The sequence below is a fragment of the Salmo salar genome, chromosome ssa05 (assembly GCF_905237065.1).
Source record: "Salmo salar chromosome ssa05, Ssal_v3.1, whole genome shotgun sequence".
NCBI classification, from domain to species: Eukaryota; Metazoa; Chordata; class Actinopteri; order Salmoniformes; family Salmonidae; genus Salmo; species Salmo salar.
The window spans coordinates 43,645,021-43,668,854 of NC_059446.1; the positions used below are offsets into that span (position 1 = coordinate 43,645,021).

The 23,834-nt window shown below is 40.8% G+C and overlaps 2 protein-coding genes across 12 annotated transcripts in view; both read right to left on the minus strand.

The window, feature by feature from the left end:
- cb055 (CB055 protein) overlaps positions 1-17,062 on the minus strand; it is a 42,772-nt gene extending 25,710 nt beyond the window's left edge. The window contains exons 1-3 of one of the 9 annotated variants that reach the window (XM_014200029.2): positions 12,253-13,066; positions 11,864-11,929; positions 6,186-6,242 (exon numbers count right to left, since the gene is read on the minus strand). In XM_014200029.2, the coding sequence (XP_014055504.2) occupies positions 6,186-6,235 (50 nt within the window). In that variant the 5' untranslated portion in view covers positions 6,236-6,242; positions 11,864-11,929; positions 12,253-13,066. 9 annotated transcript variants of the gene reach the window in all.
- Positions 17,063-20,520: 3,458 nt separating this feature from the next.
- On the minus strand, positions 20,521-22,167 carry LOC100136420 (lysozyme g). Of its 3 annotated transcripts, none has more exons than XM_014200130.2 (5): positions 21,877-22,167; positions 21,625-21,753; positions 21,287-21,483; positions 20,878-21,016; positions 20,521-20,758 (listed from the first exon to the last, which is right to left on the minus strand). In XM_014200130.2, the coding sequence occupies exons 1-5, from the start codon at positions 21,878-21,880 to the stop codon at positions 20,625-20,627; spliced, it is 603 nt and encodes a 200-aa protein (XP_014055605.1). In that variant the 5' UTR covers positions 21,881-22,167; the 3' UTR covers positions 20,521-20,624. The 3 variants fall into 3 exon arrangements, with proteins under 3 accessions (XP_014055605.1, XP_014055606.1, XP_014055607.1); XM_014200131.2 differs by having other exon boundaries at positions 21,625-21,708; positions 21,877-22,136; XM_014200132.2 differs by having other exon boundaries at positions 21,625-21,693; positions 21,877-21,910.
- Between the last annotated feature and the right edge of the window lie 1,667 nt (positions 22,168-23,834).

Sequence of the window (23,834 nt, forward strand, 5' to 3'; positions counted from 1 at the left end):
TTGAATGAATGCCTACGAGCCTGCTGCTGCTTACCGTCGCTCAGACTGCTCGATCAAATCATAACATAACACACAGAAATACGAGCCTTTGGTCATTAATATGGTCGAATCCGGAAACTATCATTTTGAGAAAAAAAACGTTTATCGTTTCAGTGAAATACGGAACCGATCCGTATTTTATCTAACGGATGGCATCCATAAGTCTAAATATTGCTGTTACATTGTACAACCGTCAATGTTATGTACAATTCTGGCAAATGAATTACGGTCTTTGTTAGGAATAAATGGACGTCAGTTTGCAACGAGCCAGGCGGCCCAAACTGCTGCATATACCCTGACTGCTTGCACAGAACGCAAGAGAAGTGACACAATTTCCCTAGTTAAGAAATTCATGTTAGCAGGCAATATTAACTAAATACAGGTTTAAAAATATATGTACTTGTTTATTGATTTTAAAGAAAGGCATGGATGTTTATGGTTAGGTACATTGGTGCAACGACAGTGCTTTTTTCGCAAATGCACTTGTTAAATCGTCACCCGTTTGGCGAAGTATGCTGTGATTCGATGAGAAATTAACAGGCACTGCATCAATTATATGCAACGCAGTAGAGGTCGACCGATTAATCGGAATGGCCGATTAAGTTTCATAACAAATCGGTAAATCGGTATTTTTGGCCACCGATTTGCAGATATATATTTTTTACCCCTTTATTTAACTAGGCAAGTCAGATTAAGAACACATTCTTATTTTCAATGACGGCCTAGGAACGGGGGTTAACTGCCTTGTTCGGGGGGGGGGGGGAATTCGTTTTTGCAACCTTCCGGTTACTAATCCAATCCAACGCACGAGGATGGCAGGCTGACTACCTGTTACGCAAGGGCAGCAAGAAGCCAAGGTAAGTTGCTAGCGAGCATTAAACTTACCTTATAAAAAAAACTAGCAATCACTAATCATAATCACTAGTTAACTACACATGGTTGATGATATTACTAGTTTATCTAACGTGTCCTGCGTTGCATATAATCGATGCGGTGCCTGTTAAGTTATCATTGAATCATAGCCTATTTCGCCAAACGGGTGTTGATTTAACAAGCGCATTTGCAAAAAAAAGCACTGTCGTTGCACCAATGTACCTAACCATAAACATCAATGTCTTTCTTTAAAATCAATAAACAAGTACATGTATGTTTAAACCTGCATATTTAGTTAATATTGCCTGCTAACATGAAATTGTGTCACATCTCTAGCTTTCATTGCACGCAGAGTCGGGGTATATGCAACAGTTTGGGCCGCCTGGCTCGTTGCGAACTAATTTGCCAGAATTTTACGGAATTATGACATAACTCGTAAGCATTCATTCAGACAGCACTTTCGTGCGTTTTGCCAGCAGCTCTTCGCTGTGTTTCAAGCCGTTTATGACTTCAAACCGGGTGGGTATAATTTGTGGAACGTTCCAACAGGAATCTATTCCAAAAACTTCGTAAATAACAAGGTTGCCAAAAAAAAAACAACGCATACAAAGTTGTATAGCTGCAGAATAAGATACCGGATAGGGAGTGGTCTATTTCATTGCGTTTTTCACTCATCACGTTTATTCCAAAAAATGTCTGTCCTCACTCTGGTTGCCTATGGACAAACATTAAGAATAAGCTACGTGGTGAGTTGATGCCTATTCGGCAGCTAGGTTTGTATGCGTTGCTACTTTATATGCGTTGTTGGTTGGCAACCTTTTACTTTACATTTTTTGGAACATATTCCTGTTGGAACGTTCCACAAATTATACCCACCCCTTCAAGCCTGTCAACTCCCAAGATTAGGCTGGTGTAACCGATGTGAAATGGCTAGCTAGTTAGCGGGGTGCGCTAATAGCATTTCAAACGTCACTCGCTCTGAGACTTGGAGTAGTTGTTTCCCCTCCTCTGCATGGGTAACGCTGCTTCGAGTGTGGCTGTTGTCGATGTGTTCCTGGTTCAAGCCCAGGTAGGAGCGAGGAGAGGGATGGAAGCTATACTGTTACACTGGCAATACTAAACTGCCTATAAGAACATCCAATAGTCAAAGGTATAGAAAATACAAATCGTAGAGAGAAATAGTCCTATAATAACTACAACCTAAAACTTACCTGGGAATATTGAAGACTCATGTTAAAAGGAACCAGCTTTCATATATTCCCATGTTCTGAGCAAGGAAATTAAACCTTAGCTTTTTTACATGGCACATATTGCACTTTTACTTTTCTCCAACACTTTGTTTTTGCATTATTTAAACCAAATTTAACATGTTTCATTATTTATTTGAGGCTAAATTGATTTTATTGATGTATTATATTAAGTTAAAATAAGTGTTCATTCAGTATTGTTGTAATTATCATATATAAATAAATTATTTAAATGCTTTTTTGGTCCTCCAATAAATCGGTATCGGCATTGAAAAATCATAGTCGGTCGACCTCTACAACGCAGGACACGCTAGATAAACTAGTAATATCAACCATGTGTAGTTAACTAGTGATTATGTTAAGATTGATTGTTTTTTTATAAGGTAAGTTTAATGCTAACTAACAACTTACCTTGGCTTGTTGCTGCCCTTGCGTAACAGGTAGTCAGCCTGCCACGCAGGCTCCTCATGGAGTGCAATGTAAGGCAGGTGGTTAGAGCGTTGGACTAATAAACGGAAGGTTGCAAAAACGAATCCCCGAGCTGACAAGGTAAAAATCTGTCATTCTGCCCCTGAACAAGGCAGTTAACCTACCATTCCTAGGCCGTCATTGAAAATAAGAATGTGTTCTTAACTGACTTGCCTAGTTAAAGGTGTAAAAAAAAATTAAGTCGTCCACAATCGGTGTCCAAAAATACCGATTGTTATGAAAACTTGGGGGGAAAAAAAATAAAAGGCCATTCCGATTAGTTGGTTGACCTCTAGTCATATCATTAAAAAGTACCAGAGAGGCCACTCTGGAAGTTAAGCAAATTTGTTTTTAAAAACCAGGTTAGTTGAGATATACTTTTAAATTTGATTTCATAGGATCCCCATTAGCAACAGCTAGTCTTACTGGGGTTCGACACATAACAAAAGACATTACAGACAAAAGGCTTTACAATTTACATACATTTTAAAACATGTAGCGTGCATGTGCACGCTACATCATTCTTAAATGGAAGAAGTTTGGAACCACCAAGACTCTTCCTAGAGCTGGCCAAACTGAGCAATCGAGGGAGAAGGGCCTTGGTCAATGAGGTGACCAAGAACCTGATGGTCTGACAAAGCGCCAGAGTTTCTCTGAAGATGGGAGAACCTTCCAGAAGGACATCCATCTCTGCAGCACTCCACCAATCAGGCCTTTATGGTAGAGCGGCCAGACAGAAGCCACGCCTCAGTAAAAGGCACATGACAGCCCGCATGGAGTTCATCAAAAGGCACCTAAAGTCTCTCAGAGCATGAAAAACAAGATTCTCTGGTCTGATGAAACCAAGATTGAACTAGCCTGAATGCAAAGCGTCACACCTGGAGGAAACCTGGCACCATTCCGTCGGTGAAGCACGGTGGTGGCAGCATCACGCTGTGGGGATGTTTTTCAGCGGCAGGGACTGGGAGGCTAGTCAGGATCGAGGGAAAGATGAACAGAGCAAAGTACAAGAGCTCCTTGATGAAAACCTGCTCCAGAGCACTCAGGACCTCAGACTAGGGGCTTAGGTTCATTCTTCCAACAGGAAAACAACCAAGCACACAGCCAATACAACGCAGGATTGGCTTTGGGACAAGTCTCTGAATGTCCTTGAGTGGCCCAGCCAGAATATCTCTGGAGAGACCTGAAAATAGTTGTGCAGCAACACTCCCCATCCAACCTGAGAGCTTGAGAGGATCTGCAGAGAAGAATGGGAGAAACTCCCCAAATACAGGTGTGCCAAGCTTGTGTCATACCCAAGAAGACTTGAGGCTGTAATTGCTGTCAAAGGTGCTTCAAAGTACTGAGTAAAGGGTTTCAATACTTGTATTAATATCACATTTACAAAAACATCTAAACCTGTTTTTGCTTCTTCATTATGGGGTATTGTGTACAGTAGATTGATTAAATTGTTTTTTTCCCCCTCAATTTTAGAACAAGGCTGTAACATAACATGTGGAAAAAGTAAAGTGGTCTGAATAGTTTCCGAATGCACTGTACATGTCAGTACATACACACAAAAAGTAGGTCACATTATTGTGCTACATGAGATGGGAGTTCCATTCAATCATGGCTCTGTATAATACTGTACGTTTATATGGATTTGTTCTGAACCTGGGACTGTGAAAAGACCCTTGGTGGCATGTCTGGTGGGGTAAGTGTGTCAGTGCTGTGTGTAAATTGACTACGTAAACAATTTGGAATTTCCAACATTTCTTATAAGAAACAAGTGACAGTCAGTCGTTCCACAACTCTTAGCCAAGAGAGACTGACATGCATATTTTGATATTAGCCCTCTTATTACAATAAGAAAATATATAAAACGTGCCGCTCGGTTCTAGGCCAGCTGCAGCTTAACTAGGTTCATCTTTGCAGCACTTGACCATATGACTGGATAATAATTAAGATAAAACTAGTCTGCAGGACTTGCTTTGTGGAGTGTGGTGTTAAAAAAAGCATAACATCTTTATCATGGACAGACCTCGCCCCATCGAATCAATACGTTTTGACCATGACAGTTTACAATCTAAGGTAACGTTAAGTAATTTAGTCTCCTCAACAGTCACACCTTTTATTACCAGAGTCAGCTGGGGTCTAGAACTTAAGGAATGATTTGTACCAAATCCAATGCTCTTAGTTTTAGTGATGTTCAGAACCAGTTTATAACTGGCCACCCATTCTAAAACTGACTGCAACTTTTTGTTTAGGGTTGCAGTGAGTTCACTAGCTGTGGTTGATGACGCATATAGTGTTGAATAATCAGCTGTTAGAACCAGTAAAGGCCACTTTACCATTCTTGGGTAGTAGAATGACTTTGGCTTCCCTCCAGGCCTGAGGACAAACACTTTCCCCGAGGCACAAAAAAATATGACATATAGGAGTGGCTATAAAGTCCGCTACCATCCTTAGTAGCTTTCCATCTAAGCTGTCAATGCTAGGAGGTTTGTCATGAATAACTACTCAAGTTTTCCCCATCATTCTTCCTATCATTGATCTTGGCTTCATACAGTTTTTTGTTGAGTTTGCTCACAATTTCTCAATTTGACCAACAAATATTTTTAACATTCACATAAGTCAAAACAAAATATTTTGTATGATCTCCTATACACTATTTTAGGCCCAGCTTTTGAAAACCTGGCTTTCCTGGATATTAATGTTGAATTAAAAAAAGAAAATCCGAATCTACACATACTGCATATTTGAGAGAACACTGTAAGGAGTATATTGACACCAAGATGTCTGTATCATGTACGGTTGACAGATCATAGGGTCTTACAGGAGACATGTATAGGTCTAAAAAGGGCCTAAAATGGCTTCACTCGTCATGATTGTCACCAAAAAACAAAAGTGATAGAAATGTAAAAATCATGTCAAACATCCTTCCGCCCAATGAAGTTTATATGTAAGAACAAATTGGAGATGCCAAAAATATTTTCCGCTCCCGCTGGTGTGAAATCGGCCAGTTGAAAAATTCCACAGCGTTCGTCAGGCGACAAAAGCAGCACAGTCGTTGACTTCAACACATGAGAGCAGAGCAAGGCAGAGAGGAATCTGATCTAATGAGTCTGATTTCTCTGGACAACAGCCGTTTTTACTATTACTCTCCCATCTGATACTGCCTATTAATTTCCTCTGTCATACTCTGAGGAAATGTTCCAAATCGCTGCTTCACAGATGAATAAAGCTTCAAAAGATAGAGGCATTATTACCTAGGTGGACAATGTGTGACTGACAAAAACCACCAACAACACAAAGAGACGTACATTTACAACAAACACCACCCACAGTTGATTTAGACTACAGGATAAAAGAGATTGACTGTGGGGATCTGTATAGACTAGACCAAAGGGAATCATACTAGTTGTAGTTATGAACAACTGCATTCTGGGGGGGAAATATGCCACCTGGGGTTGTCACAGTTAGCCTATGGACCATAACCTCCCAGGGTCTGACCACGTGACCAACCCGTCACAAACTACTCAATGGGGCAGCAGGTTTCAGCTGGGCTAACGGACTGACCTTGGGCTGCCTCCAATACTGGCCAACAGCGATGACGTCCGCCATTTCATGTTTTAACTTTCTCAGGGGGAGTTGAAAGAGAGAAAGAGAAAGGAAGAGAGAGAGAGAAAGAGAGAGAGAGAGAGAGAGAGAAAGAGAGAGTGGAAAGGAGCAGCATTAAATGATAGATAAACAAACCATTACTTAGAAGATGGAAAAGCATTTGAAGACAGGCAGTTATAGGGAATTTAAACATGAGTCTGCCAATTCCATATAAGGACACAGCCAGGTTTGAGTATTGTTTTTGTACTGGATATCCCCCATTTCAAAGTCAGATGTGAGGAGTCACCCATGTTATGCAATCAAGAATTAGAGGATAGCAACTAGCAAGGTTTATGAGACAGACAACACCTTGATTATAACTTTCACACACACACTCTTCAGCAGAGTCAGTAGAGAGCCATCTGGTTTTCACATCCAGACTCTAAATCCACATTTGCTGTGCTGAACATATTGTGCAATTGAAGCCTTAGGTGTCCTTTGAGACTGTTTTCTTGTCAACATCTAGGATACTTCTAATATTTGTGGAATAGGAAGTAAAGGCCTCCATTTTAAAAGGTCCAATGCAGCAGTTTTATCTCAATATCAAATCCTTCCTGGGTAACAATGAAGTATCTTACTGTGATTTTTTTATTAAAAAAATTAAGTAAAAGACCTTCTTAGCAAAGAGCAATTTCTCAAGCAAGAATTTTGCTATGACTGTCTGGGAGTGGAAGGCAAAACTGAAAATTAGCCGTTATTGGCAGAGAGGTTTAGAACTTTCTTATTGGTCTATTAACTCATTTACCAGTGATGTCACCAGGCTGGCCAAAACAGGCAGAAATTTCAGGCAGTCTATTCAAACAGAAACACACATTAAAAAGGGCTTTCCCACTGTGCACACACACTGGTTGAATGAACATTGTTTCCACGTAATTTCAATGAAATTATGCTGAGCCAAAGCGGACTAGACATTGTGCCCAGGGTTATCACAATTTCACAGTACTTCTCGAAACCTCAGTGTGGAAATATATATATAAAAACACAGGAAAGTCATGTTTGACTACACTGGAACTTCAACAAATTTAACACAATGGCAAATCTTAACGCACCTCAACTAAAAGAAAATACTAGGCTCCCGTAAATTGTATTGCATCTGTGAGGCACGTTCTCAATAAGCAAGATATAGCCTAGGCCTACTGTTGATGTGGTGTTACATGACTGAATAATTTGAATATGTTAGGCGGAGCAGTCTTTGGTAACCGGACAAGAGGAGCTCTTTGGAAATGGGGATGGATACAAGATGAATGGAGTACTCACTGCAGGTAGGCCTACATGAATTGTAAATGATGCAAAAGCATGACGGCAAAACCTCATGAGTAGACCATTTAGAAACCTTTTATAGATTACTTTTCCGTTACTGTGGAATTGCCCCGACATCTCAGATTTTTCACTTAATATATGTACACTGAATATGTGAAGTTTGGTAACAGAATTTCAGTAAAATCTCACTCAGTTTGTATGCTCCAAATTAAGATTCAAAGATGTCTGGGGTGTCAGCTTTGACATGCCACAGTGAGTTTGAAAATAAATCTATTTTGGTTATTGAACTACAGGAAGGGGATTTACACATGGTAACATACTACACAGAAATGTATAATTATGGATATGAATGTCATTCTCTTCATGGTGATGCATCCCAAAATGAGGTACACTAAGGTAGAAATATGCAATATCCTTTGCATATTTAGGTATTATTCTACAAATTGGCTATTATTTTAATGCACTCCATCACCAAACTTGGATGGTCTAGACCAAATCTACACATAATGATCGTTTGTATTTGGGTCAGTCAGATATTACTAAATGAAACAGATTTTTTGGCTAAAATCCTGGTGATTTTAGTCTTTGACCAAAAACAAAAGTCCCATTTTTATTTTGCAAAACACGTTGGGTGGGGCAAAACAATCACTCGGGGCTGGTTTGGCCCTGTAATATAGAGTTATCAGTCTATGGAACCAGTGCAAACCATCAATTGGGTTAAAGAATTGATTACATTATCTTAAGTAAGGATGGGCTACAACACATTTCCACAGTTATGTTGAACACAAGAATCCCCTGAAACTGCAAGGCCTTCATGACTATTTTTTAAAGGTAAAAATAAAACACTCCGTGTGAATATAGTTACTGAACGGCAGTGCCAAGCAATGACACTGGGCGTTTCGTTTGGTAGTTTATACTTTCAACTGGTGAGAAAGTTCTCTGGCAGTCTAAATTATACACAGCCTGTGGAGTACTGAGGACAGATATAGATTGTGTGCAAGTAAAGTTAGTGGTGTGTACTAGGCCAGTTGCTCAACATAAAATGTTCATACTGAATGCAATGCGGGCAAACGGATCCCAATAATTTTCCTAGCGTCCATTTTCAGCCCTGGGCAGGAAACCATCTATTCCACAGAACTGCACCGTGTTTGGATCAGATCAAGAGGGCCACAACAACCAAACAGGATATCCAATAAAACATAGTAAGAGAAGTACAGTAACCAGGACATTCCAAACAAGGCTACTGCAGGGCAAAGCTGCCTGGAAGGAAGAACTACTATAGTATTTCCAATGGGCGGAATTTTAGGATATCATGAAAGGAAGTGTTGTCTATTTTGAGGTTGAACCCAACTTTATTTGCTATGTTGAGTGAACACTTTTCAAATGGGTGGAGCTCCCATTCGAGGCTGTATTTCTAAACTGGTTGGTCAGCTCGTCACAGCACAGTTCTTCTTTACCAAAGTTATTTCAGCTGTTGAGTAAAACCTCACATACCTTAATGTTTGTCTAGAACCAGAGGCACAAAACCATGGAATTTTCTTTACTTCCAGTTTCTAAATTAAAAGGAGTGACTAAGTTGGACTATGAAATGGGTATCATGAATTTACAAGTTGCACCAAGGGTGCATTCACACAGACGCCTGTCAACAAAAGGGTTAGGCTAGACATCTGCCCCAAATACAAGGCGTACAGCAAGTAAGACATCCTGCGTGTGTGCACATGCATTAATCTAGTTTGTTAATCCAACAAGGAGAAAAAACATTAGGTGATAGCACAGTTCAAAACAGCCCTTCTTACTGACTTGGACTATTAGCATTAAACCAGATTCATCTGGAAATGGTAAGGCTTCAAATGTCCAGAGAAAACTGCGTAAAAGAGCACCATGTGAAAGAGTGCAGGTGTCCCACACATCTTAGCCGAGTTGTTTACTTTAGGATGGTATGTTGTGTACTCTACTGTGCTTGGTATCCATACTGTATATGGTCTCCATTTCTAAGTCAGTTTGTGTACAAGATGTCACATGAAAGCCAGTACTTAGCCAGACTACTGCTAAGAGGAACTTAGTTGGGACAGCTGACACAAACCATGAAATGGGTGTTTGGGATGTGGGGGTGGATGGATGTGAATAAACCGTGGCAGTCAGTTACTCACTCTGGGGGAGAATAACTGATTCCTTTCAGGCGGAGTTACTGTTAAGTGAGTCATTTCACAAGGTTAACAAAAGGGCTGCTTGGCTCTCACATTTTTTCAATGAACTAAGCGAGGGGTCAATAAAGCTTTTATTGTCTTAAATGTCATGAGACTGAAGGATAGATTCTACATCCACAAAGTCAAAACTAGCTATATCGTGAAAACTTCAAACTAAAAAGCGAATTTTTGTTAAGGTTAGGCATACGGTTAGCAGTGTGGTTAAGTTTAGGGTAAAAATACAATTTTAAGAAGACACATTTTACAAATAGGCAGGGTTTATGACTGTGGATGTTGAAGCAAGTGACGACTAGGATAAAAGGGGAGATCGTTCTCTGACACTGCAAACAAACAGCCCATATACAGAGTATTCACAATCCAGTCCACGCTACAGTTTCAAATGAACTATTTATTCATATGCTAGGACTTGCAAAACCAATGCAGGCCTACTGTGTCCCAATATTAGGGTTAGTAAAATAATTTTAGCCCTTATCTAAGACATACATGTACAACCACCATGTACTTTATGCAGACTGCCAGGGACACATAACATAAATGAGTATGTTCCATTCAGATAAATGCTCTGGCGATAGATATGTTTGATATCATGCCAGGGTCTGAGGAGATATATCTAACCAGAAAAGCAGAGCACACTTACTTCTTCCCCCGCAAACAGCCGTAAAATCCAGCCATGGTTTCTAGATGGGAATGCTCAAGCAATATAAATGGCAGCGGATTCCCTCTTTAGTACATCCTTTACCAGCTTATCTGAGTGCTGGCACGTGGAAGTCCCTGTGCAAGCCCCAACTGCAATGTTGAAGGCCACCAGTCCACTACACACAAACACCCGCCTTCTTAATGCACATGAATTAAGACAGAAAGGCAGAAAGGGCAGCTGGTGGCAAGACAAAGATAAAGACACAGCGCTATCTTTGAGTGGAGGCTGCCTGCCCTCCCAGTGACTAGCCTACAGTGGGAGGACACGAGTGTGAACTAACAGCCCGCCCCAAGCTGCTCTTCCCACCCCCATCCACCCCCCACGTCACATAGCTTAATCCCGAGCGGCAGCCTGCAGCTATTGTCTCAATCAGGCAGCTTACTTCCAGCTGATCTGACCCATGTCTCTGTGATAATTAGCTAGGGGCGTCGTGGGGATTGTCCTGGCTGGGAACTCACTCATCCCCATCAGAAAAACAAAAACACCCCAACAAACAGTGCCACCTTGCCATTGAGCCAGAGTCAACAGATGTCTAAATCTCAACCTCTAGGTTCAACCTTGGTGTCAGTCATGTTGGGATGTCAAGTCATATGACTAAGGATGACTAAGTAGAAAATCAATATGGGCTATTAATGTACAGGTTTGATAATAGGCTTAATTCTCAGATAAGTATGTTATTGCAGAATGCCAACATGCAAAACAATACAAATGTGAATTGAACAACTACACAAAGTCAGAGGAGCCTGAAAGTTAACTAAATAAACATCGCCATGTGAGCTCCGGGAAAGGATTTGGTAAAGCTCGATCAGCATTCAACCATACAAAATGGCCAGATCTGCTCGGAACAAGCCAAGTGGACCATTTACCTGGGAATAAAGAATGTGTTCATGTAAACAATCATCAACTCAAACGCTATTAACTCCAGACATCTGAGGCTCCTTTTCAAAATGAAACATTTCCCTCGACCTAAAAGTGTAAACACATTAGAAGACTGGCCACAGACAGTGATCACAGCACTTCTACCCAAATAACTTTTACTCCACTAAATGGCATTTCAATGGAATAGGATTTTTTTATTTTTTTTTGGGGGGGAGAGATTAGAAACAATTGATAAAATACATCATTACAATCAAAACACTTAGCTTATCAACTCAATATTTACCGTCTGGTATGATTATCAGTCTGTTAAAGAGAATTCAATTCCGGAGAATTGAAAACTACCTCACTTTTTAAACCTCCCGTTTTGGATCGACGTGTAAATCAAAAACTCATACATGCATAAACGATCTACAGTCCTCTCCCAGTGGAAAAATGCACCGAATCCTTACATTCTATCCTGCCATCATTTAGTGTATGAGACCTACACGCTCGTTCCTGTCGTGTTATGAACACGCTCTCAGAAGCAAGTGGGATGAGTGGCTGCATGCGCTTACCATTATAAGAGCAACAAATACATTGAATGCGTCGATCAAATCCATGCATCAGATGTTAGAAAGCATCTGAAATGAGAAGTGAGATATATTAGACCTCGGTAGTAGCTGCATTTCTCTTTCAATGAATTTCTCTACAAATTAGAAAGCGTTGTGCATCGTAGCCACACAAATACATTAGAAGATAAAATGTCTGATCATAAACACTGTGCTGACAACCTTGAGCTCTTAAATGGTGCCGCTGGTGAATTTTGGAATATACAGTACTTCACAATAGGCTAAGGGTTTTTACCAGGCGTGGATCCATCTATTTATCCCGATCGCCATTCACAACAACACACATATTGAAGCAAACTTTTACCCACTTTTTAGACAAAAACATATCGGCCTACCTTTCTGTTGTGTCAACCATCCAAATAGAATAATTTAACGTGTCCACCTTTTGTCCTTATAAACGTTCACACAGATATTCCATGATGTGGGGTAATAATCAAACACTGCAGTTGATTGTCTGCGATCATCATTCATCACGTAGGCAACCGCTATATATTACCAATGCATGACTTTCAAGGAGTATGACATTTGACGCTAATATATATGTGTGTAACTGCCAAAATAAAGGAAACACTTGAGAAAATGAGGGATACAAAGTATATTGAGAGCAGGTGCTTCGACACAGGTGTTGTTCCTGAGTTAATTAAGCAATTAACATCCCAACATGTTTAGGGTCATGTATAGAATGCCCAGTTGCCCATTATTTTGGCTACCATGGCTAGAAGAGACCGCTGTCATTTTGAAAGAGGGGTCTCAAAGGAGCGTACACATGTGTTTCTTCTTGTGAGGACCAGAAAATTTGACCAACAGTGGCCATTTTGTTAGTCCCCACAATGTCAAACGCTATTTGTAGGTGGTTTGAAGTTGTTCTGGAGGCCCAACAGCCTGACACTTTACGTTGGTGTTTCCTTTATTTTGGCAGTTACCTGTAAGTAGGCCTATAACTTTTCCGTTGTATAAAATGACATCACAATCGCTTGCTTGCCATACTAGTCACCGGAACTAGCCACAACCGAACATTAAGGAAATGTTGATTGGCAAATGGAATGATGTACAATGAGGTTGCAAAGTTAGTGGGAGGCGGAATCAGATCGTCACAGTATTGTATTGGGGAAAAAAAAGAAACGTTTTGTATGAAATGTATGCATTTGTAACCGATGTGAATTGGCTAGTTAGTTAGCGGTGGTGCGCGCTAATAGCATTTCAATGAGTGACGTCACTCGCTCTGAGACTTGAAGTAGGGTTTCCCCTTGCGTTGCAAGGGCCGCGGCTTTTGTGGCGCGATGGGTAACGATGCTACGTGGGGTGTCAGTTGTTGACGTGGTTGGGGCGAAGAGAGGGACGGAACCTACACTGTTTACACACTGTAAGTCGCTCTGGATAAGAGCGTCTGCTAAATGACTAAAATGTACACGTCAAATGAGGTTGCGGGTGAGCAAAGGGACACGTGCGCTGCAGGGGGCTCGAGAGCAATTACGTTACAACGGTCTCTACAATTTATAGGTACTCTTTTTGTCTCTTGGGCGCTACTTTCAGAAGTACTGGCTAAAAAGTATACAACGCTTCCAGAAAATCTCTTTAAAAAAAAAGGTCCAATGTTGCCATCTTGATCTCAATATCAAATAATTTCTGGTTAACAATTAAGTACCTTACTGTGATTTGTTTTAAAATAAAATGGTAAAAAAAAAAAAATGCTTCTTAGCAAACAGCAAATTATCAAGCAAGAATTTTGCTAGGACTGTCAGGGAGTGGTCTGAGTGGGGAGGGGAAAATATAAAACTAGCTGTTATTGGTAGAGAGGTTTGGAACTCTTTCTTATTGGTCTATTAACTAATTTACCACCTGGTGATGTCACCAGGCAGGCCAAAACTCCATCCCACAAAAACAGGCTTACACCTCTTAAATAAAAAGGGTATTATTATTTTCACAATTTCACAGTGTTGTTCCAACCTCAGTGTGGAAATACACTGCTCAAAAAAATAAAGGGAACACTTAAACAACACAATGTAACTCAAAGTCAATCACACTTCTGTGAAATCAAACTGACCACTTAGGAAGCAACACTGATTGACAATAAATTTCACATGCTGTTGTGCAAATGGAATAGACAACAGGTGGAAATTATAGGCAATTAGCAAGACACCCCCAATAAAGGAGTGGTTCTGCAGGTGGTAACCACAGACCACTTCTCAGTTCCTATGCTTCCTGGCTGATGTTTTGGTCACTTTTGAATGCTGGCGGTGCTTTCACTCTAGTGGTAGCATGAGACGGTGTCTACAACCCACACAAGTGGCTCAGGTAGTGCAGCTCATCCAGGATGGCACATCAATGCGAGCTGTGGCAAGAAGGTTTGCTGTGTCTGTCAGCGTAGTGTCCAGAGCATGGAGGCGCTACCAGGAGACAGGCCAGTACATCAGGAGATGTGGAGGAGGCCGTAGGAGGGCAACAACCCAGCAGCAGGATCGCTACCTCCGCCTTTGTGCAAGGAGGAGCAGGAGAAGCACTGCCAGAGCCCTGCAAAATGACCTCCAGCAGGCCACAAATGTGCATGTGTCTGCTCAAACGGTCAGAAACAGACTCCATGAGGGTGGTATGAGGGCCCGACGTCCACAGGTGGGGGTTGTGCTTACAGCCCAACACCGTGCAGGACGTTTGGCATTTCCCAGAGAACACCAAGATTGGCAAATTCGCCACTGGCACCCTGTGCTCTTCACAGATGAAAGCAGGTTCACACTGAGCACATGTGACAGACGTGACAGAGTCTGGAGACGCCGTGGAAAACGTTCTGCTGCCTGCAACATCCTCCAGCATGACCGGTTTTTGGGGTATTTCCTGACACATTTTTTTTCACTGCCCCCACAGAATCTCTTGCTTACTTGGCTCTTAACTGAGAAAGTATAGAAAGTATGTACATTGGAGTTACTGTATGAGAACTTGCAAAACAAATGTAAGGAGTGCTCAGTGCTTGAAAACACACCGATTGTCATAAACTTTGTGGTTCACCAAAATACTGTAGGGTAAAAGAACATGCTGTTTTCAACTCTAGATAGTTAGTTATATAAACCTGAATTCTGACGAGTTAAATCTGTGCCCATGATTGAGCAAGAGGCCCCTTTTCCCCTGTTCTCTCGAATCCCTCAACAGTTTGCTCTGACTCAAGTTTCTTTAGTCAACTCCTGCAGAGTACTGTTTCTTTTCTTTACAAAGCACTTGGAATTCCTGCTCACATCTGGAACACATCTTCTGCGAGCAGTGAGCTCTCTGGCCCAAACTCTAATTAAGGCCATGTATGCAGAACTGTAAATAACAAAAAAATTATACCCCAGAGCTGAGCTAGGGAGCACCCCTAGCTGGGTGCGAGGGTGAGGCTAAATGTGTCACAGATAGACAGGGATGTGTATACAGCAAAAACAACACAGTCCTCCTCTCCTCTCTGCCTGCCTTTGGTTATCTTCTCATGGTGCTGGAAACCTTTCAGAGCTGACCCCTGAAATGACCCACTCTGTTCTCACACTCTCCACATGAAAAGGGATCCTACTGGGTTTCACTGCTTGCTAAAGGCCCTCTAGTCTGCCATTTACCTACAGTTGGGACCATTTTCACAAGGCATTTCTTACACTAGAAATCATTTGCTGCAGAGTATGTGTGGGCGGTGAGGGCATGCGAGAATACATTTATCTGAAGGATTTAATTGCATGGTGATAATCAAATAATTGTGACTTTAATTTTGTAAGTGTTTTGCTCTTCGCCGTATCCTCATTTCCCAGTTGGCCCATTTAAAACATGTAATTAGTGCTGTTACTCAGTCTGGTTGGTCCTACTGGTCAGCTGTGTGTGGTTTACAAGGCTAAGGACAACTGTGACCACTATACTAACCACTGTTAGACTTAGTGACATTATGCTCGCATATAATGCATTGTAAAAATAAAAAAAAAACACTCATGGTCAAGAACAATTCAGAATTAACTTGCTGCATTCAATTTGTACAATAAACTGCTACAATAATCCAAAGGGCACAGGGATAGTAGATTTGAGCACTTTATCCTTTGATGTCACTATATAATTCAATCATTATAAAGAGATATACTATGGGATATTTCTTCAAGATTTGCAGATATTTGTAATAACAAAACTGGATTGGACACACCATGCATCATCAGATGACTTTTTAAAGCGCTATGATGGAATTTCAATGTATTTGCCATAAGAGTGCCACCCAGTTCTGCTGACATGTGCATAGGTACAGTATTTAGGTATTATATAGGTATAGATATTTTCTTAAAAAGAAAAATTCCAGATTGGAGCTCGTGCATTTGGTGCCTGGAACATCTGCAAACAGATTTGTCCATTTCCTTTGTTTTTACTCCACACATTGGCTCAAATCAACCCCTTTCTACCCTGCACCAAACCAGGGATATAAAGTATATTGTTTATGTGCATCAAACAAGGAATTATGTAAAGTTATTGATGGACATATCATAACAGATAGCTGCTGGGAATAAGCAACTGATGTGGACAAAATATTGACTATCTTAACCACAGCCTATTGAAACAGTGTAAAAACAATCACCATTATCCTTCTGTGTTGTCAAAGAGGAGAAGACAATTATAGCCTACAGGCCATTGAAAATCGGACTAAATGTTTAAGAAAGCAATAGCTAATTGTCTTTGAAAAGTAAATATAAGTAAAATATATATGTAACCAAAATCAATTCAAGAAGAGGATGAGTCACATTATGCTAACGTTAACACATCGGATTATGTGGGAGTTCCTTCAAGTGAGAGGTATAATTCAACATCGCATCCGTAATAAAGAAGAGCAGTTTATGTTAACATCTTCCAAGAAAAGTTGGAGACCACCACCATCTGAATTCAACAGTTTCTTTGCTAACTCTAAAAGCAACATAGAAAAAGCAACTGGTGCGAACCATTTGGAATCTTATCAAACAATATGTCTATGTAAGTTCGTCATGAAAGAAAGTGATACTTACAAACTGAGTTAGGCGCTATATTTTAAAGTATGCAGACAACCATCAATGAAGTAAAAAATACGTCGGTGATTTGTGATGATTAGATCTGGCCCATTGAAGTTTCGTGTCTTTCTTCAACTAGCCTGCAGAAGCACTAGAGTACCGCGCATGCTTTCTCTGCGAGGAAGTAACATCATTCATTGTGTTCACCAGTTGAATCACTGAGACATTGCTCTCAAAGATCTATAGATAAAGATCAACTTTAAATCCAAGCTAACATTGGTGTATTTTTAATAACTCCATTTAGGTATGCTTTACTTTATATGCTCAGTGTATGGTGTAGGATAATTTGATCCCTCTGAAAAATGAACCACCTGATTGGATACAATATTGCTGTCCTTGACCAAAACCCCTAAAATAATTAAACCAATTTTCACCATTGACTTTGTGTTATAGCTCAATTCCATTGTTATCTCTGTCTTTCAAAACGATTTTCTGGTCAAATACCTTAATTTTATTTCCATAGATTAAAGTCAAATCTTTTGGTATGCACAAACTGGGGTACTCAATGACGTCTGCGGTACGCCAAATGAAAATGTGATTCACATAAAAAAATCAAAAATAGAAAAACATTTTTCTTCACATTTGCAAACAGGCCATTTATATTTTCTAACGTTGCTATACATTTGGGTGAGGTTTTTTTCTCGCCTGAGTAGCCTCGTTTCACTGCCAAAAATAAAAATGAAACCATCTAGTGTTCATCGAAATAATAACACAATGTAAAATACAGGTAGCCTAGTCAAATAATGAACATCCAATCACATTAACCATTACTCTCTCATGGGAATTCCACTAATAATCCGTATGTAGCCAAACGTAGCTGCTGCTTATTCCGTTTGCTTGAAAATTGATAAATGGTTAATAAAAAGTAAGGCCCGCGTCCATAGAGACACATACCAGCTGCTGCTACTACTAGCAGTACTACACCTGCACCTGTCGACGACACAAGTTGTTCAGCTTCCACGAGCACATTCAATGCTAGCATCAGTAATTCTACATTTGTTGTTAGCCCAGCTAGCATGGACACTGACAGTTGTGAATCTGATGCAGGCGAGGAGCTACTGCCCCCTTACCCGGGAAACCACCGAACAACAGACAGGGACGGGACGTTGGACCATCGAAGAGGCACACATATGATGAGAACTACATTGATTTGGGGTTCACTTGTATTGGGAGTAGTGCCTTTCCTCAGCCACAGTGTGTTATATGTGCAAAAGTACTATCTCACAACTCAATGAAACCTTCACTCTTGCGCAGACATTTAGAAACAAAACATGCCAATTAGAAAAATAAGCCACGAGAGTTTTTAAAGCGAGAATTAAGACGACTTTTGAGTAGTAAGACATGTATAAAAGCAACATATACCATTAATAAGAAGGGTCTAGAAGCGTCTTATATGGTGAGCTACCGAGTGACTAGGACAGGCAATCCCCATACTATTGTGGAGGACTAAATTCTTCCTGCTGCTGCGGATATGGCTACGACAATGCTGGGGGAAAAGGCCAAAAAAACAATAGAGACAATGCCTTCATCAAACAACACTTTCACGAAGCATCGGTGACATGATTTTGAAACAATTACTGCTTCGCATACAAGCCAGTTTATTCTATGCGTTACAGCTGGATGAGTCAACAGGTGTGGTGGGCCTAGCACAGCTCCTGGTATATGTCCGTTACGTTTATGGGGGGTCAATTAAGGAAGACATCCTCTTCTGCAAACCACTGGAAACAGGACAACAGGAGAGGATATTTTTAGAGTAGTGGACAGCTTTGTGACATCAAATGGACTTTGGTGGTCAGGATGTGTTGGTATCTGTACTGATGGCGCAAAAGCCATGACAGGGAGAAATAGTGGAGTGGTAACGCGCGTGCAAGCAGATGCTCCCGACACCACTTGGGTACACTGCAGCATCCACCGAGAGTCTCTTGCTGCCAAAGGAATGCCTAATAGCTTGAAATACGTTTTGGGACACTATGTAACGCTTTTACAACATACAGAAGTGCGCTGGTTATCAAGGGGCAAAGTATTGACACGTTTTTTTTAAATTGAGAGACGAGCTTACTTGTCTGACCGCTTGCATGATGACGAGTTTCTCACACGACTGGCCTATCTGGGTGATGTTTTTTCTCGCCTGAGTGATCTGAATCCAGGATTACCGGGTCTCTCCACAATTATATTCAATGTGCGGGACAAAATTGAGGTCTGCATTAACAAGGACAACACAGGTCTTTCTATCATTGTATGATTTTCTTGCGTCCAAAGGAGTTCAAGCTTATGGACAATGTCAAATGTGATATAGCGAAGCACCTGAGTGAGTTGGGTGCGCAATTACGCAGGTACTTTCCCAAAACGGATGACACAAACAACTAGATTCATTATCCCTTTCATTCCCTGCCTCCAGTCTACTTACCGATATCTGAACAAGAGAGCCTCATCGAAATTGCAACAAGCGGTTCTGTGAAAATTTTATTTAATCAGAAGCCACTGCCAGATTATCAGAGTATCCTGCCTTGGCAAATCACGCTGTTAAGACACTGATGCCCTTTGCAACCATGTACCTATGTGAGAGTGGATTCTCGGCCCTCACTAGCATGAAAACAAAATACAGGCACAGACTGTGTGTAGAAAATGATTTAAGACTGAGCCTCTCTCCAATACAACCCAACATTGCAGAGTTATATGCATCCTTTCAAGCACACCCTTCTCATTAACCTGTGGTTAGTTATTTACCATTTTCGATGAACAATTAAGGTTTTATATGTAAGATAGTTAAATAAAGAGCAAAATTATTGATTATTATATTATTATTTGTGCCCTGGTCCAATAAGAGCTCTTTGTCACTTCCCACTAGCCGGGTTGTGACAAAAACTCACACTCATTCTTATGTTTAAATGTGTCACGTCCTGACCAGTAAAGGAGTCATTTGTAATTGTAGTATGGTCAGGGCGTGGCAGGGGGTGTGTGTTTTGTGTTTTTTTGGTTCTAGGGGATTTTGTTTCTAGTTTTCTATTTCTATGTTTCTTTTTCTATGTGTGGCCAGGTATGGCTTCCAATCAGAGGCAGGTGTCTTTCGTTGTCTCTGATTGGAAGCCATACTTAGGCAGCCTGTTTTTTCCTGTGTTTTTGTGGGTGGTTATTTTCTGTATAGCTTGTGTGCCTTATGGAACTGTTGATTGTCGTTTGTTATTTTGTTTAAGTGTTCACTCTCTTTATTAATAAAAGTAAGAAGATGAGCACTATACCCGCTGTGCCTTGGTATGTCCCTTATGACGCCTGTGACAAAATGTATCATATAAGTGTGTGTGTGGCAGGCTTACAATGATGGCAAAAAACAACATTTGAGAGTGCGCTGACCCTGGTGCTAGAGGGGGTACACAGCTGGAGGTTGAATGTTTGAAGGGGTACGGGACTATAAAAAGTTTGGGAACAACTGCATTAGAGGATGTTTGCTTAAAATATAAAAAATAATGTTGACCAGTGACCACACAATGACATTTCGTTTCATGTATTTAGAAAATATAATGTATTTCACTGCTTTGATTTATTCCGAAAATAGAAGACATTTTACTGCTTTGATTTATTCAGAGAAGTAATTTTATTGCTTTGATTTATTCCAAAACAGGTACTGAATATTTTCACCATAGGTAGAATCAAAGACTGATGTATATAATGAAGAGTCTTCAATAACCCTGGCTTTTGAACCATTGAGATCTGGCAACAACATCATTGGAATAGTCACCCCCAGTGGTGCCCACGTCCATTCGTTCATAGGTGCGGACATTTTTGTCCCCAGCATTATAGGCTGAAATTCCCCCTGAAAAGATTTACAATATGTTTTTGCCATGGTATCCGTGTATTTGCATACATAACAAACATGTAACTCCTCTCTTCTATCAAACTACAGAGTAAAAAGGTGGGTGAGCAATACAGCACCTTTCAGCTGGTGCTCCTTGGGCCACGCAGGGAATTTAGCCTGGATCCTTCGGATAAACTCAATGAGAATCTCAGTGCCTTGACTGATATGCTTTTCACTGTCCCATGCCCCCACTATCTTGTGGTAGCGCTTGTCAACCTTTGAAAATAAAATATTTAGACATAAATCACACCACTTTTATTTCATTACAAAAATAGCCTATAGTACAATCTAAAAGAGGAAGATGCTATTAAACGTCTCAGATTTCAACACAAATCCCCTTGGTAAGTTCTGCTTCCTCATTCTCACACACAATCAACGATACATTCTGCTTCCTGCATGGTTCATTCTGCTTCCTCATTCTCACACACAATCAACGATACATCAACGATACAGTTGGCACAAATCTTGTGCCAACTGCCAACCAACCTGCATGAGCCCAAAGCCTTTCCCATGATCTCCCCAGCCATGGTCCAGCGCTGACCCGGCCCGGGACTCTCTGGAGATGATGCCAGCGATGATAGCTGGGTCCAGGCCATGCTTCTGCCCCACCCTGGTGATGAGCTCCTTGTACTTGTTCATCCTCACCAGGTCATGCTCAGCCAGTTTATGAGAGGCATCCACCCCTTTAGAGGATTAGGATTGACAGTAAAATAAATATAAAAGATTAATTTTGCAAGTCATTTCTTTCCTATAAAATTATATAGATTCGATGGATGTATTATTATTGATTATTGGAAGGTTCTGTATACCGGTCGCTCACATACCTTGGAGAGTTAGCTTGTCTTGTCTAGCGGTTATCTCTGAGGCCCCACTGGTGTCAACCTTTGTAATGTCTCCAAAACAAGAGGCTAAAGTCAAGAATGTAATGAATCCACCAATTCCAACTCCAACTCCTATCCAAATTAGACAAATACAGATACAATAGGTTACTTTAGCTGGTGCCCTTCTAAAGTAATGTATGTGAAATAAATATAGTTTTATGATTACAAATCATCATACAGTTGAACAGAGCTCACCCATGTTGATGTCTTTCTCTTGGTGATTTCCTGTAAATGAAAGTTCCTCTGACTGATCTATTGCACGTGACAGTTGTGGTTGAGCAATGTGGGAGCAGTAGCTGCCACGCAGCTCCCCCGGGACTGACGCGCAGAGTGCAGAAGAAATATCAGCCCACCGAGAGAAAGAAGCATGAGATTGAATTTCTCAACTTTCTAGAGTTTTCCCTGTTTCCCTTTACTGTGGCAATTGTGATTGAATCAATGCAGTATTATCCACTTTCATTGCAACATTCCCGAAACAAAACGAACTATGCAAGAGATTTTGTTGTAGGCAGAAGACATCGGAGTACAGTATGATTATATTGCGCACAACTCGTACACAGACCGGTGCAACATAACTATAACCAATCAGAATTGCAGTAGGCTTATATGGATCTGTGCCATTTACTTTGAACTGGACTGTGTTTACAGATGAGGTCGTGAGTAGATGTGCTTGTTTTGAGATCATAGCAAGAGCTGCATGTAGCCATGTGTGCACATTTTGTTCATATCCTTTGCTGGTTAGTGAGTTATTAGCCCAGTTATAGATCATTTGTAGTCAGCAAAAGAGGAGTGATTGCTTCATACAACAGCACAACATGTCTACATTTGTAGACATCTTTGAAAAGCAAGTCAGGTAAAGAGCATTTTTTTTTAAAGGGGCAGTGTTGTATTTTGACACAGGCTTGAATAAGCTAAGTAGCCAATAGGCAGAGGGTACCATAATTTGTCTGATTCTCTGATAATGGTATGGGAATAATAATGCATTTTATTTTGTAAAGGGTTTTCTTGCATCAAACAACACAATAACTTTTCAGTCACCTCCTTGTCTGAAGGACAAGTGGATAAACAGGTTCATGTCAAGGCCTGCATGTTTTTTTCAAACATGTCATGGAATTTAGGCCTACATTGAACACCACACATTGGCTGCTGCTGTAGGCTGAATGATAGAGCAGCTATTTCCATGTTAGAATGTTATGAAATGCATTTTCTACATTATTTTTTTATGGTAGGCCACACTGGCACTGTAGGACTACATTATGATCAAATAGCTACAGTAGTCTACTTGGCCACTGTTAAAACTGTATTTTAAAGCGGGTACAGAATTTTCACAACGTTCAAGTTTGCACTCAGCCGACCTGAACTTTGCTCAGTGCTGAAGAAAATTAGAGGGAACATTGGTTGTGAGGTTGCTGCCGGGAAATGGATGGAGGGGAGCCAACTGCATTTTACATAAATAGGAGAAGCAAACACAATGGATGAGTTGTAGATGTGTGTGACACTGAGTTCTTAGTGCATTTGGAAGTATTCAGACCCCTTCACTTTTTCTACATTTTGTTACGTTACAGCCTTATTCTAAAAAGGATAAATATGTTTTCCCCTCATCAATCTACACACAATAAACCATAATGAGAAAGCAACAACTATTTTTTAGCTGCTCAGCTATTTTCAGGTCTCTCCAGAGATGTTCGATCGGGTTCAAGTCCGGGCTCTCACTGGGCCACTCAAGAACATTCAGAGGCTTGTCCTGAAGCCACTCCTGCATTGTCTTGGCTGTGTGCTTACGGTCGTGGTCCTGTTGGGAGGTGAACCTTCACCCCAGTCTGAGGTCCTGAGCGCTCTGGAGCAGGTTTTTATCAAGGTTCTCTCTGTACTTTGCTCCATTCATCTTTCCCTCGATCCTGACTGGTCTCCCAGTCTGCCGCTGAAAGACATCCCCACAACATGATGCTGCCACGACCACGCTTCACCATAGGGATGGTATTGGCCAGGTGATGAGCGGTGCCTGGTTTCCTCCAGACGTGACGCTTGGCATTCAGACTAAAGGGTTCAATCTTGGTTTCATCAGACCATAGAATCTTGTTTCTTATGGTCTGACAGTCCTTTAGGTGCCTTTTGGCAATCTACAAGTGGGCTGTCATATTCCTTTTACTGAG

Excerpts from the sequence above, each read along its gene's own strand:
- LOC100136420 (XM_014200130.2), bottom strand. Across the intron at positions 21,017-21,286 it reads AAGGCTTTGGGCTCATGCAG|GTTGACAAGCGCTACCACAA; the intron begins GTTGGTTGGCAG and ends TTATTTTCAAAG. Across the intron at positions 20,759-20,877 it reads CAAGGAGCACCAGCTGAAAG|GGGGAATTTCAGCCTATAAT; the intron begins GTGCTGTATTGC and ends AAATCTTTTCAG.